Below are 15,685 nucleotides of genomic sequence, written 5' to 3'. Positions count from 1 at the left end.
TACATAGCCAAGAACCACGTAACTGTGATGAGACAGTACACAACCGTTATTTGATCAATTCATCCTTTGGCCAAATATAAAAATACTCCTTATGAACCCACTTTATTCTTTAGGAAGTAAAGATGTGGTACCTGGGAACCAAAAGTTTTTCAAAGACCATTCAAAGAAGAAAGGAAGGTGGGGGCGGATGGAGAGTAGGGAAGGATGGAGAGAGGAAAGAAGGAGAGGAAGAGAGAAGTGAGAAAGAAAAAGTGAAAGAAAACTAGCTCCAAAATATGGAAGACAATTACAAAATGGAAATACATGCTTGTCACTACTGAAAAATATTCAAGAGTTTCAGTATTCATAAATACTTTATTATATATTTAAATAATTTGTGAGTTAGATTTTCTCAAAAACTACCAACACGGTACAATGACTGTGGAGAAAATCACAACCAACTTCAAATGGGGCAACACACTCAAAACCAAAATTTTTTTTTAATTTTCAACTGCTACAGCAATACACACAATGTGTGACTACATCTGATACATTAAAACGAGAGCCTCTAACAGTAAAAGGCCCTAGTGTCTTAGAACAGCTCCTCTTTCAGGCTTCCTCAAAAATCATGGCAGAAGCCCAGGGTCAGATTTAGGGGAGAAAAGAAGCAAGGCCGGCTGCCCTCTGTGATCCTCTGCAGCCTAAGCTTAAAAAAAAAAAAAACCTGAATCACTCGTTAAGGTCATTAACACCACCAGGGAACCTCCCCCAGTTACAACACCTGGACCGATAGAAGATGCAATAGTCCTGGCTATCAGAGGGATGGAGCCTTACCTGCTTTATTTTGTTTCGGGAGCTGGTGATGCGCTCCGTGATGCTCTGGTACGTGCGGATAGCTGTCGTCAGTTCTGTATAGTGCTGTACAATGAGTTCATCCAGGTCACGGTCACACCTCTCATAGGCTTCTTCGAGGCGCCCCTTCTCGTTTTCTCTGTCTTCAACGTCATCACTGGTAGACAGGGTCCTGTTTAAGACAGAATGTATCAGGCTGAGTCAAACTTTAAAGCTGAAAGTAGAAACAAGTGGAGTTAAGTCAGCGAGAGCACATGCACCTAGGAAATGAAACAAGTTACTAAGGGAAAATATGAAACATTTGCATGGTAGATTCCAGCACGCTGCTGCTGCTGCTGCTGCTGCTAAGTCGCTTCAGTCGTGTCTGACTCTGTGCGACCCCATAGACAGCAGCCCACCAGGCTCCCCCGTCCCTGGGATTCTCCAGGCAAGAACACTGGAGTGGGTTGCCATTTCCTTCTCCAATGCATGAAAGTGAAAAAGTGAAAGGGAAGTCGCTCAGTCGTGTCCAACTCTTCGCGACCCCATGGACTGTAGCCCACCAGGCTCCTCCGTCCATGGGTTCTCCAGGCAAGAGTCCTGGAGGGGGTGCCACTGCCTTCTCCAGTAGCCTAGTAGGTGGATTTACATGTTTTCTAGATTAGGAATCTTCCCCTTCACTTTTCCCCTGGGCATGATCAGGAAACAGGCGGCATGAACTCTCTAAGAGCCTGGGCCACATCTCAATTTGTTTGAATGAATCCTAGTACATGCATGTCCCTTACCAGTGACAAACCTGACCAATGAGACCTAAGGACTTCTAGGAGTAGTTTCCTTCTAAGATTAACAGGAAGCAAGTTCCTCTTCCCAACACTGGGTATCGTTACACAAAGCTCAGATAATCATACATTAGCCATGTGATAATCCTGGGAGGAAAAGCCAAGAGAAACACCACGCTACTGCCATCAAATCATCGGGCCACAGCAGCCGAGCCACAGCAGCCTTACCCCAGGACTCCTTGCGAGGGAGATAATAAATATCCATTGTTGATGTCACTTTCACTTGGTCTTTTATAACAGAGCCAAAAGCATACTTACTATAAAACTGCTTCTACACTGAGGAACTGCCTTCCAAACAGTTCATTCAAATGACCTGAATTTGGTACAGAGCCCCCAGCGACCCAGAAATAAGGTCATGGTAATTCTAAAAATCCATTACAACAGCAATAATATCAGACAGTCCCTGCATTTACTATTCTTCCAACAGCACTAACAAGATTGATATGAATCAACAATAAGCAGTGAATGAGATAGATACACTTATTAAAATCTTTCAATAACTTAGTTTGATACATGGGCCACAGAGCTTTGTTTCCTCTATTATCCTTCTTCAGTAATTTTTTTTTAATTTAGTGTTATAATCAGTAACAAAGAAACCTTTTTCTCTTATCTGTTGGCTGCCGTAATTTCGCTCCATTAAATTCCCTCAGATTTGTCAGCTTATACATTCAGCATACTTTATTTCATTTATCTTTTTTAATTTAGGGAGGGGGTAGTTTAGGCTCTCTGTGATGGATGCAATCAATTATAAAGTCCATCATTAGAACTGCTTTCGGAGATGGTCTGTCAGCAAATCAATCACATATTCCCTTCCAGATTTTTGTAAGCAAACTACTGTAAAATGGTCTCTTCCAAACTGTCATTTAGAGCAAAAGATCTTAATTCGTGACTCACACAATATATAAAACGTTATCTTCCAACTTGGAGGGAGATTCAGCAGGCCAGTCTGATACTAATCTAACCTCTAAAAAGAATTTTGTAAATGTGTTAAGGGATGTCGAGAGATGATGCCCAGCATGAAATGGGGGACAGGAGGGACAGAAATGGAGTGAAGGGAAAGGTGACGCTTGGATGGGCAGTGGTACAGGATACGCCCAAGGCAACACACTGGGAACCCCAAGACGTGAAGGAAGGCCGTTACCACGCCAGATCCTGTGTCCTTCTCTGCCAATTGGTAAGCCGACACCAGACTACCTCGAAGCTTACTTCCAGGAAGAAAATAGCACAGAAGCATTTAGCTAATTAAGTACATCAGAGTAGAGACCTTGGGGTTGGGGGGAGTCTTGGTTTCAAAGCTAGAGCAACCAATACTACTTGCAATATTTGGGTACAGGGTGGCTGAGCATGTCATCATGCTGTTTGTATGATACATAACTTTGCTCTTTAAATCTGAAATCTTCCAGGCTGTTAATCTCGAGTAAAGCACAATCAGAAAATGCCTTCAATTTATCAACTGTCCCAAAGGGAAGAGTTCCTAGATATTTAACTATTAGTTCCCCCTTTTCGCAGCAAACAACCACAGACTTTTTTCAAAGCTACACTCAGTCAGTTTGCCATCTTTATGAGGCTTTGCAGGATTTCCTCCCCACCATCTGCAGAAGGAAACCTGCCAAGCATTTGACATCGTTCACATTTACTAGTACAACTACCACCAAGGAAAAATGTCGGGGCTGAGAGACCATCTTCTTGGGCATCAGCTGTCACTGTAACACATCACCACACATCAGGGACGATTCAGAAGACTGAAAGGGTTACTGAAATGAAGATGAGAGCAAACTGGGTCTCTAAGCGGGTTTCGGTTCCTATGCTCATTTTCAGAAAAAATATCCGTAAAAGGAAACACCCTCTGCCATGTTTTGCCTCCACATCCAAAATTCATCCTCTAGATGTAAACTGGGCTGAATGACATTTACCTTTAGTCAAAAATTTCTTGCATAAGAGCACTGTGAGAGGACAAAACCATTCAAGTTTTGTTTGTGCTTTGGGGTTTCTGTATGTGCAGCATTTTTAAAGTCTTTATTGAATGTTATAATACTGCTTCTGTTTTATGTTCTTTTATCTGGAAGCATGTGGAATCTTACTTCCCCAACCAGGCATTGAACCCACACCGCCTGGATCGGAAGTGCAGAGTCTTAACCACTGGACCACCACAGAAGTCCTTAAAGTGTTTTGTTTTTTAGTTAGAGAAAAGGAAAGCAGCAATAATAATAGCCACTAATATCTAGAGAGGCTGCACATTTTATAGAAACTATGTTCAATCCACAGAACCACCCACTGGACTGGGTCCTGTTAACATACTTCCTCTCCCTTTTCACAGATGCCATAGCTGAGATTTAACATGGTAAATTTGCCCCATCTCACACAATGAGGGTAAGGGCTAGGGTGAGCATGTATGCTCACTGGCTCACTTGTGTCCGACTCTTTGCAACCCCATGGACTGTAGCCCACCAGACTCCTCTGTCCATGGAATTTCCCAGGTGAGAATACGGGAGTGGGTTGCATTTTCTACTCCAGGGCATCTTCCCGACCCAGGGATCACACCCGAGCCTCTTGCCTCTCCTCCAGTGGCAAGCGGATTCTTCACCGCTGTGCCACCTGGGAAGCCTAAGGCAGAGTACAGGAATTCAAATTCCACATCAGTCTGTTTCCAGATTACACTCCTATCTCTTACAGATTTGTGGGCTACTCTGCAATCAAACTGTTTGGGTTGGAATCCACCGCTGCTGCCCACATGACCTCGGTCACAGTATCTCCTTTTGCCCACCTATAAAATGGAGACAGTAAGCATACCTTCCTTATAGAGTTGCGGGTGAGAATTGGATGAAATTAAACAAGGCCTGGCATATCGCTAGCACTCCATAAAAAAGGCTGGTGGCTGCCATTGTTGTAGTGATAGTAGTGACTGTAGTAAAGGCAGTAGCAGTTTTCCAATGTCATAGAAAGGGCATCCTTTAGAGACAAAGGTTCAGATTTCCTCACCCCCAAATACTGGATCATTAGGCACTGGGAATGAGGTCTGACCTCCCTTTCACTTTACTCCTCCTTAATGTCAAAAACTGTGAAGAGTTGGAGACTTTATTCTACTTAGAAGCTAATGAGTTAGCCTGCCACAGTTTCGTGGATGCTGGGAGAAGTCACAAAACTCCTGGGTGGGTCAGAAGCCAGGGGCTTCATTAGTCCTAGCACAGCAAGTAGCAAGAGCATCAGCATGTTTGTCACAGACTCCTTGCCCCCAAGTCCCACGGGCAGTGGGAAGATGGGCCCAGATGGATGCCTGCTGAGTTGCTGAACAGGACTCTGAGCTTTGAAAACTGAAGTTTTTACACTGGAGAGTAAACATGCCTGCCATTTGCTCTGGAGGGAAGATTTTCTCTACCTTTTCAACAGGTCAAACAAACATCCTAAGAGTCTGTTAAAACAAAGGGCACCCATACTTTGCTCACAAGAATCTCAGAAACATCACCTTTCCAAGCAGAACTGTCCCTCAACAAAAATGAAATCTGACTGCATTCCTCCAGGGACTGCATGGTGTCGAGCAATAGTCGACCATCAACAAAGACTCATTTCCAACCTGTTTTCAACAAAATGAGGCCAGAAATACAACACCTCACACAATAAATATCTGCAAAATGAGTGAATGATAGACCATAAGAGCAGACTAATTCTGGGGAGACAGTCCCCACATATGCTACTGAAACCCAGAGAATTTCAGTGTGGGATTATCCTACCGTAAGTGGGTCACTTGACCTGAACTGACAGCAGGATGGAAGAGAGGGCTTGTGATTGAGCTCACCCTGCCAGCCAGGTCAGGAACCTCTCCTTGGCCTGCTAAGCCTCTGGGTAAAGAAAAGATCACTCGCTCACAAACCCACTCCCCACAATTCTGAACTGTTCTACTTCTTACAAGGTCTTTCATTAAAACAAAATCCTCCCCTTCGTAATTTCTACCCATTGATGCTGAGGGGGAAAAAGTGAAAGTGTTATTCGCGCAGTCGCGCTGGAGTCTGTGACCCCATGGACTGTAGCCCGCCAGGCTCCTCTGTCCATGGGATTCTCCAGGAAAAAATACTGGAAGGGGTTGCCACTTCCTTCTTCAGGCTGCTGCTGCTGAGTCACTTCAGTCGTGTCCGACTCTGTGCGACCCCACAGACTGCAGCCCACCAGGCTCCCCCGTCCCTGGGATTCTCCAGGCAAGAACACTGGACTGGGTTGCCATTTCCTTCTCCAATGCATGAAAGTGAAAAGTGAAAGGGAAGTCGCTCAGTCGTGTCTGACTCTTCGCAACCCCATGGACTGCAGCCCACCAGGCTCCTCCATCCCTGGGATTTGCCAGGCAAGAGTACTGGAGTGGGGTGCCACTGCCTGCTCCATCCTTCTTCAGGGGAACTTCCCAACTCGGGGACAGACGATTCTTTACCCACTGGTCCTAGTTCTGCCTTTTTCAGTAACTTAAGTCTATTCCCTCTTTCATGAAGTCTCTCTTGAAACAGTAAAGGACTCTAATACTTTCTCACGTTCAACAGCTCCAGTTTCTTCATCCATTTCTTCCACAGCATGGAAGCCAGCCAGCCTTCTTAATTTCTTCTGAAGTCCCCTCGAAAGCAAGTGACACTCACACATAGGACTTCCTGCGTTACTCTCTGTGGTTTATATATACTAACTTATTTCAGACAACAGCCTGTGAAGGAGGTGCCATTGTTCTCTTTTTACATATGAGGAGTCAGAGTTGCGCGTTTGAGGCACAGAACTTCTAAGTTGCAGAGCCAGGCCTCAAACCTGGATAGTCTGGTCCTTAGAAGGTTCCCCTACCCTACCCCTCAAGATGTGGTACTCACAACTGACACAACACACTCCTAGTATAGCGTGACCATCCAAACATAAAGGGGTTTTATAGCCCATAAATTAGAGCACTCTATTTCTAACAATGTAACCTAAAACTACATAGCATTTTTGTAAATACTGAGTCCAAAAATGATCCAAGATCCTTTGGACAGTAACTGCTGACAATCCAGCTTTCACTCTTCCTCTGCTTAGGAGATGTGAAAACTCAAAGCACAGATTTACAGGACTTCCTGGGTCCCACCATTCTGGGTAAAGAGGATCAAAGTGTGGCGCAGAGTATAAGCTACTGATTATCGATTATACAAACAATGAAGCGGTTATCTTATACACACAGTTTAAGGTAACACTCAAAATGGTCCTGCGAGACAGTATCATCGCCTTTTTACAAGTCAGGAATCAAGGGAACAGAGAGGTAAAGCAGCTTGCACAAATGTGCACAGCTAACATCAGAAATGGAAGCGGAGAATAACGTCAAAATCCACGGCCTTCCCACTATACATGTTATGAAACCTACCTTTCCTGGCTTCAGCCGCTGGGCTGCAGGACTGCACCCTAATCGAGCTACAGTCCACATGTAGAGAGAGGGGCGGACAGCCAAGAGATGTCAGGGGGGCACCCGGCAGGTTTTTTAGTATTAACAGTAACAGTCCTGAATGTGAACAGAAGGTTTAAAAAGCATCACCTAATAGAAGCCATGGAACAGAGGAGAAGCTACTTGAAGCTGCCATCCCAAGACGCTTTCAAGATACGGAATCATTCTTCAGAACTTTTTCCATTCCTATCTCAAAGTCATTATGCTTTACAAACTATTGCTAAGTTCATGAGAGTCGCTCAGTCATGTCCAACTCTTTGTGACCCAGTGGGCTATCCAGTCCATGGAGGGGCATAAAAGCATAGATTTCAGTTAAACTGGACACACACATTTCTGGATCACTAAGAATTTTTCATTAAGACAGCTCTGGCATTTGCATGATGAATTAGATCACTGGCTGTGACTCATTAATCCCAGGAAAGAATTTATTAATTAATCCCAGGAAGGAATTTATTTCCCCAGTGGACCTCAAGGACCATGGTACCTACACTAAGCTACAAGAAATATGTACATTAAATGATTCTAGTGAATTCATAGCCATCAGCTCCAAGCAAGCCCTATAAACAAGCATAAAAACCCAGAGTAAATAACTGCAGATCTAAAACCAAGTTTGATACCAGCTTCTGTATTTCAGGGTAGCCAGTCAAGTGTTTTGAAAGGAAAATAACTAGTCACCACAACTGGCTCTTTCAATGGAGCAATTTTGTTTTCACTTTGGACTTAATAGAGTAATGGTGTCCAGACAAGAGAAAGTACACAAAAGTCGATATTACTCTTAAAAAAGACAAAGGAAAGATCAAATATTTTAAAAAGCGTGTCTATGAAAATAGGGTTAGTCACCCAAAGGTAACCCATCACTCAAGAGAAACGATAACTTCCTGTCAAAGACAGAATAAGAGGGTGCAAAAAAAATCTAGAATTCTACCATCAGGAATACAGCAGAAGTGTCTTAACTACACTGACCAAATGTCAAACATGAGGCATCTTGTGAAACTTTCAAGCTCTTTGACCTTGGGCAAGTCACTTAACATGTCTGGGCCTGTTTCTTTCCTTGTCAAACAGACAGGATCATAAGAGAACCTGCCCCACGACATTATCATGAGGATTGGAGAAGCGTGTGAATGCACTTTGTAAAATATAAAGTGCCCTCAATGCGTGGGTGGAAACATTATTAGCAATGAAATAAATCATTTGTGAATCACAACACTGTTAGCCCCAACCCCCTAAAGCTTCCCCCGCTAGAAAATGCCTGAGGATATTTATGAACTGAGATCAGACCTTTTCTCTGTATTCTTATGGTGCCTGGCACATTAAGTGCTTAGGCAAAGCTAAATAATGAGTCGCAGCAAAATGCAGAATCTGACGGGGTCATGGAGGGTTGTTTCCTGCCTTAAGAAACAACTGCAGCTAGATTATCCCACACAAAGAAATGCCTGTTCAGAAATCTAGAGGAAAGGGCCAACAAGAGTTACCTTGACCCTGTTTAGTCCATTCAGTCACTGAACAAACAGCTGACACACCCACAACTTAGCAGGCAAGGCTGTTAAGTGGCTAGAGATAGAGCTGTGAATAAAACCAGTCCCTCCCTCATGAAGCACAGTCTGGTCTAATGGGGGAAAGCAGGCAACCCACGGAGGCCGGGAGAGCACGGGAGGAGCTATGGAAAAGTGAAGGCAGGGCATAACGGAGATTCTGACACAAGGAGGTCGGAATGGGCTCTCAGATCAAGAGGGCATTTGAGGGGCTTCCCGGGTCGCTCAGTGGTGAGGAATCCACCTGCTAACGCAGATGACGCGGGTTCGACCCCTGGTCCAGGAAGATGCCACAGAGCAGCTAAGCCTGTGCACCACAACAACTGCGCCTGTGCTCTAGAGCCCGGCAGCCCCAACTCGCGAAGCCCTGGCACCCCCGAGTCCATGCTCAGCAGCAAGAGACGCCACCGCGACGGGAAGCCTCCACACTGCAACTAGAGAGTGGTCCGTGCTTCACAACTAGAGGAAAGCCCACACAGCAATGAAGACCTAGGAGGACACGCAAAAAAAAAATTTAATTAGGAAAAAAAATAAAAATAACAGACTTGACAGTGCGGGAAGGAGAGAGTGAGACAAGTTGACAGCAGCATGGAAACATGTATCACCATGTGTAAACCAGACAGCCAGCGGGAACGTGCTGTATGACGCAGGGAGCCCACAGCTGGTGCTCGTGACAACCTCGAGGGGTGGGCTGGGAGGTGGGAGGGAGGGGACACATGTATACCCATGGCCGATTCATGGTGATGTACAGCAGAAATGAACACAATACTGTAAAGCAATCTTCCTTCAATTAAAAATAATTTTTTAATTTTGAATCAAAAAAATAAAAAGATGGCATTGGAACAGAGCTTTCTAGAAAACTGGGAGGGGGGAGTGAGCAGACGCTAACTACCTGGGAACGCTGATTCCAGAGACCGCAGCAGACGCGCAGATCCTGGGGGAGGACATGGTTGGCCTGTTAAAGGAATGAGGAGTGGCCCAGAAGCCAATATGGCTTCAGAGGAGCGAGGAAGTGATATGAGACAAGGTCAGGGAGGAGGCTGGGGGCCAGATCAGGACAGCCTTTCAGGCTCTTACTCCAAAGTGTTCTCTCAGGTCACCTGAGAGTTAGCACCAAGGCAAAGAATGACAGCTTTCAAACAGCAGTTAATGGCGAATAATCGGTAACAATAATCACTTTCAAGTTTCATTTCAATTCTATTCCATTTCTTTCCAAAAAAGATCTGAGACAGTTAGTACAAGAATCTGGACAATAGAAACAAGAAAGGGGAACTAGTTAAGGAGATGTAGAACAACGTCATACAAACGTAACACAGGTATGCAGGTCATATGGACAAATGCAGTGTGTATGAAATGGAGCCCCCAAGTCAACTCTGAGGTTCCTAGCAGCAGATGCAAAAAGGGAAACCTAGCCAGTAATTCTCATTCTTAAAAAGCCAGATTCCAGTTCCTCCAAGGAAGCAAACTTTAATACTAAACTCTTCAAAAAAATTCATTTAGAACAAGGAGGCATTATATAATACAGTGAACAATGTCCTCAACAACCTTCTAGAAACAGTAACAAATCTTACATGGCCATTTCTTATAAGTTCCTCCAAGAATGTAACATTAAAATACAACTAAGACCTAAAAGATTTTTCAAAGACCCTGAATATGGTCCAGAGCATTAAGCTTTCCAGCGATTTTCATCTGAGAAGAGAATTTAGGGAATTTAAAGGACTAAGTGAATCAAATCATGTTTCATTAATTTCCGCCTTTCAGCAAGCCTTTTGACAGTTCAAGTTAACCAGACAGTAATTCTCTGAAGAAAGTCCCCAGTACGAGTATTTGGTATTAAGGGCTAATAGAGGACTATTAAACATTACAAGACAGAAAAGCAGGTAGTAAGGTTGACGACCCATTGTAAAAAATTCGCCCGACCAGGGCTCTTGCCTGCTTCTCAAGATTGCCAGATTGTCACTCTGAAAGCATTTTAGGATATTTTAACAAATAAGAGTGCCCAGAGTACCACATATTACGGACTGAATTGTGACGCTGACACACACATACACACACCACCAAGCACCACCAAATTCATTACGTTGAAGCCCTAACATAACTGCATTTGGAGGCAGGGCCTAGAAGGCAGGTCATAAAGATTACATCAGGTCATACATGCAGGGTCTTAATGGGATGGAACTGGCGTCCTTATAGAGAGAGGAAGAGACACCAAAGAGCCCTCTCCCTCTCCACACACTCACAGAGGAAGGGCCGTCTGAGGACCCAAGGAGAAGGTGGCCATCTCCCAGCCAAGAAGAGGCCTCAACAGTCACCCAGCCCTGACTGTACCGTCATCTTAGACTTCTAGTCTCCTAGAAGACAGACTAGGAGATTCTAGTCTCCCAGTTGCCCAGTCTGTGGTATTTTGTTACAGCTGCCTGAGCAGACAAGTACACCACCCTGTAACACACAAGCAGTGTTATTCTGCTTGGGTAAAATCTCAAGGCAGATGTTATCAGTTACCCTCCACTTAACCACAGCAACACAGATTCTTCCACGAGAAGAGTCAGCTGCCTGATAAGAGTCTCAGATAACTGAATTAATTAACCTGCTATAAGAAATATTTAACATCATACACCTGAATTTTGGTGACACCTGCAGTATAATTAGCATTAAGTCAGGCTTTCTGAAAACAGTTAATACGCTTAATTTTCTACTAAGGGCATTCCTTGTCGGCATCCAGTGACCTCTCTTCCAGGAATAATAAAGATTAACGGAACAATTAATGGAAATCCCTCCAAGCAACTCAGAAAAACTAATTACAAGTAAGGCTCCACATATCCAGAAATAACTTACCGGGACGCTACAGCTCTACACAGCAAAACCCACAGTAAAATCAAACCTCTTCAGTGATCCCCATTCTGGGAAGTACTCAACGGGACTCTCAATAGACACACTAGACGTCACTGAGCCCCTGCATTTTTTTTTCCCCACTCATCAAGCACCTGAATCCCTCCATCAGTACAGCCTTCTCTCATTAGGCCAAATCTTACGAATTTTTTACATTGCATCACGGAAAGAGAAGACAAGGAGTCATCCTTACAACGTTCTAACATTTTATAAGCCCCAAACTGAGAACTGGTAAATTCTCAGACATTCAAGGGTAAACTAATTTTTGAACCTCACTCCAAGCAGGAAGAAAACAATTTACTGATCTTTCTAAAACATAATATTCTTTATTATTGGCCCCAAAGTAAGGGAAAAAAAAAGTCTAGAGCTGACATGATTCTTGAAATTGTGAACTCTGTTTTTTTCTAGTTAAAATGCTTTTAACTAGAAGACATTAAGCAGCATTATTAGATCCACTTAGCCCTTATTTCAAGGGCTTCCCTGGTAGCTCAGCAGTGAAGAATCTGCTTGCAATACCGGAGACCACCTGCAATACAGGAGACATAAGTTTCATCCCTGGGTCAAGAAGATTCCCTGGAGAAGGAAATAGCACCCCACTCCAATATTCTTGCCTGGGAAATCCCATGGACAGAGGAGCCTGGCGGGCTACAGTCCATGGGGTCGCAAAGAGTACATGACTTAGCAACTAAGCCACCACCACCACAGCCCTTATTTCAAAGTGTGAATCAGATTTTCTTTTCCTCGAAAATAATATTAATAACAGCCAACCTAAGACACACCTGATAGTTAACATATACCTATTATGTCAGGAAGGGCACTCAGTACAGTTCTGAGTAACATTGCTGCTGCTGCTACTGACTGCTAAGTTGCTTCAGTCGTGTCCAACTCTGTGCGGCCCCATAGACGGCAGCCCACCAGGCTCCCCCGTCCCTGGGATTCTCCAGGCAAGAACACTGGAGTGGGTTGGCATTTCCTTCTCCAATGCATGAAAGTGAAAAGTGAAAGCGAAGTCGCTCAGTCGTGTCCAACTCTTAGTGACCCCATGGACTGCAGCCTACCAGGCTCCTCCGTCCATGAGAGTTTCCAGGCAAGAGTACTGGAGTGGGGTGCCATTGCCTTCTCCGCTGAGTAACATTAAGTACAAACTAAAGTGATGGAAAGAGAGGTTACTAAGACTATGAACTTGAACCAAACAAGTTTCAAACTGGTCTTCAAAGCCTGTTATGTGAGGCAGCATCCTTTGATAAGATGAATCTACCAAGGCTTCCAACGAACTGTGAAAACGAGAGACCCTCATCGTAATTCTGAGTTTTGTCAGGAAAAAAAGATCACACATTAAATACATGTGATGTGTATCACTATATAATCACATAAGACATGACGTCGTCACTCAACGCATAACCAAATGTAACACTTTTAAATCGGATTTTATTATATTCAATTAGACACTGCAACTACTTCTTAATTAAGTTTTATTAGATCCCACAAAATACAAGACAATCCCACCCCGACTGATGGAGATTCACAATGACAAGTTCCTCTGAAAAAATTTTCTGAGGCATAAAAACATCCCTTAATTCACTCCAAAGAAACTCTCTTCATATCAAGTGACAGTAAACAATTTCTGCTTTAAAGTCAATTGAAAATTCACGGGCGTCTTGCTTCAGACAGCACTTAGGGCCAATTACCACACCCAACGCATGCAGTTTTTTGTATTTCAATTAATTCGGTTATATAACCCACACTTCTGGGGACCAAAAACAGTAAACTTGTAGCCAACAGAGAAGGCCATTACCAAAATTAAGTAGAATCACTCTTAACAAAGGCTGCAATAGTCAAGGGTTGACAAAGTCAACTTAAAATCTCCCCTACCCTTACTGAACCAAACTCCACCTCTCTTCCACTCCCATTTTAAGCATCACATCCTTAAAGCATCGTCTTCAGTCATCTCATTTTTCACCTCCAGTGGAATGCCTTTGTTAGTACAACACAGTACGGTATTTGATCATTTTAAACGTGTAGGCTATTTCCTAATGAGTTTCTCGTGAATTCCTCAGAAACAGTGTTTTATTTATATTAACGTATATGTTTACATTAACATATACGCTGATAGGCTAGTTTGGAAATTCTGGGTTACACAAATTGAAGCAGGTTTCGTAACCACATTCATTCTCAGGAGACTTTAATATGTTAACGTTCAAGGTGCCTCTGGGAGGGAGTGTTTGGGTGGGGACAGAGTGAACAGAACATGAATATATTATGTAGCATTTCTGCAATTTATTAACCTACAGAACCTTGTCATTCCCACCAATCCCCACCCCCCGTCTCCCCAGCATATATATTATACACATACATGTTCATGTTTACGGAAATTTTCAAAACACGAACAGAAATTAAGGAACTCATCAAACTCAGCTTCAAAAATCAGCAGCACATTCCCATCATGTTTTGTCTATACCCTCACTGGCTCTAACCTTCTTCTGTATTATTTTGAAGCAAATCCTAGACATGATATTTTACTGGTTTATTTCAGTAAGTATCTCTTAAGAATAGTACTTTTCAAAAGATAGCCATACCATTATCTCAGCTAAAAACAAGTTAACAACACTACCTGGTTTCTTGTATCTTACTTTCCCAACTTACATCTTTAAGGGCTACTCAAAACTTTGATGAGTAGTGGACTCACCTGAGACTCCTATAAAACAGCAGATTCGGGTCAAGTGGTTCAGGTGGTACCGAAGATTCTGCATTTCTAAGAAGCTCTTAAGCGATATTCTGAGTGTAAAACAGTTTCTCGTAATATTCAGTGCAATGATAGTAAGTTTAGACAGCAAGTTTCCAATGGAAAAAAACACCTGAATTACATGCCACTGTATTTTTTGAAAGGGTTTTATAAAAAATTTTTAAAAGAATAAGTAAAAGTCATTAAAGGTTCTAAAGGTTCTCCTAAGGATCTTGAAATACGTTTCTTACCATGTCAAATGATACACAATTTTCCCTTATAACTTCCTGTTAAATGGGGGCTCCCTGGTTTTTCAAGGTGAAAAACACAAAGGACTGGCTACCATAAAGACCAAGGTCATAACTCATTCCATAGCTAGAAAGCCGTTAACAAAAATGTAAGGAACAGCAGAGTATAAGACCAGAGGGAGCAGAGCTCACCACTGCAAACCGAAAAACGCCAGCACAAGCTGAAACACCCCAATGAAAACAAAAAAACCACCACCAACAGAAACATTGTAAGTACTATGCCGTCTAAAGAAAATACATTTACTAGCCACACTAGACCTCAGGTTAACAAACAATACCATCACAGGTATCAAATAAAAAACCTATATTTTAAAAAATAAACATATAAATAGATACAAACTAGTTCCAAGACATTTCTCAGAGTTCTGAAGGAAAAACTCCTGAAAAAGAACTATATGAAGTTAATTTTAACTAAACACTCCACAAAATACTGCAAAATCAGAAAGACCATCAGTGCTGAGGTACCTAGTTCACTTTCAGGCTACAACTTTTTTTAGAGCATCTTATGCTTCCTCTTTGAGCACAGACAACCCAAAATTTGGATTCAGGAAAATTAACCTTTTGAGATTTTTTTTTTTTTTAATATGAAGCACTGATAGACCTCTGCTCCAGGACTGGATGAAATCATAGGAAACAGATTTACCTTCCCATCCAAAACAACAAACAAAAGATTTCAAAACCTTGGACATGAAAGCTGCTGCAGTTTGCTGAGCACAGTCCTGAGAAGAGAGCGCTAACCAGAGCACCCTGGAGACCTGTGGAGAAGCTTCCTAGAGTCTTCCCCCATGCATGTGTGGCAGAAAACAACTCCAGGCCACAATAAGAACCACCTGAAAATACTTGCAAGAACAATGATCTGGAATCACACAGCCAGAGTGAAAAATCCCACCACTCACAGAGCACTATCTAGGTGGAGTACGAAGAAGGATTCTGCCACAGTCTGAGATAAAATTGCCCTGAACTAAACGCTGCTTGGCTCCTGGTTGTTGTTTACTCACTAAGTCGCATCTGACTCTTCCAACCACATGGCCTGGAGTCCGCCAGGCTCCTCTGTTCATGGGATTTCCCAGGCAAGAATACTGGAGTGGGCTGCCATTTCGTTCTCTAGGGAATCTTCCCAACCTGGGGATTGAACCCCTGACTCCTGCATT

At 43.1% G+C, this 15,685-nt stretch overlaps 1 protein-coding gene across 2 annotated transcripts in view; it reads right to left on the bottom strand.

The window, feature by feature from the left end:
- EXOC4 (exocyst complex component 4) overlaps nt 1–15,685 on the bottom strand; it is a 798,914-nt gene that overhangs the window by 776,272 nt on the left and 6,957 nt on the right. For both annotated transcript variants that reach the window (XM_069588401.1, XM_069588402.1), the window contains exon 2: nt 814–1,003. In XM_069588401.1, the coding sequence (XP_069444502.1) occupies nt 814–1,003 (190 nt within the window). The remainder of the gene's footprint in view (nt 1–813; nt 1,004–15,685) is intronic.

Source organism: Ovis canadensis, chromosome 4, assembly GCF_042477335.2.
Source record: "Ovis canadensis isolate MfBH-ARS-UI-01 breed Bighorn chromosome 4, ARS-UI_OviCan_v2, whole genome shotgun sequence".
Taxonomy (NCBI): Eukaryota; Metazoa; Chordata; class Mammalia; order Artiodactyla; family Bovidae; genus Ovis; species Ovis canadensis.
Note: the sequence above shows the minus strand (reverse complement) of the source record. Positions and strands in the feature narration are given on the sequence as shown.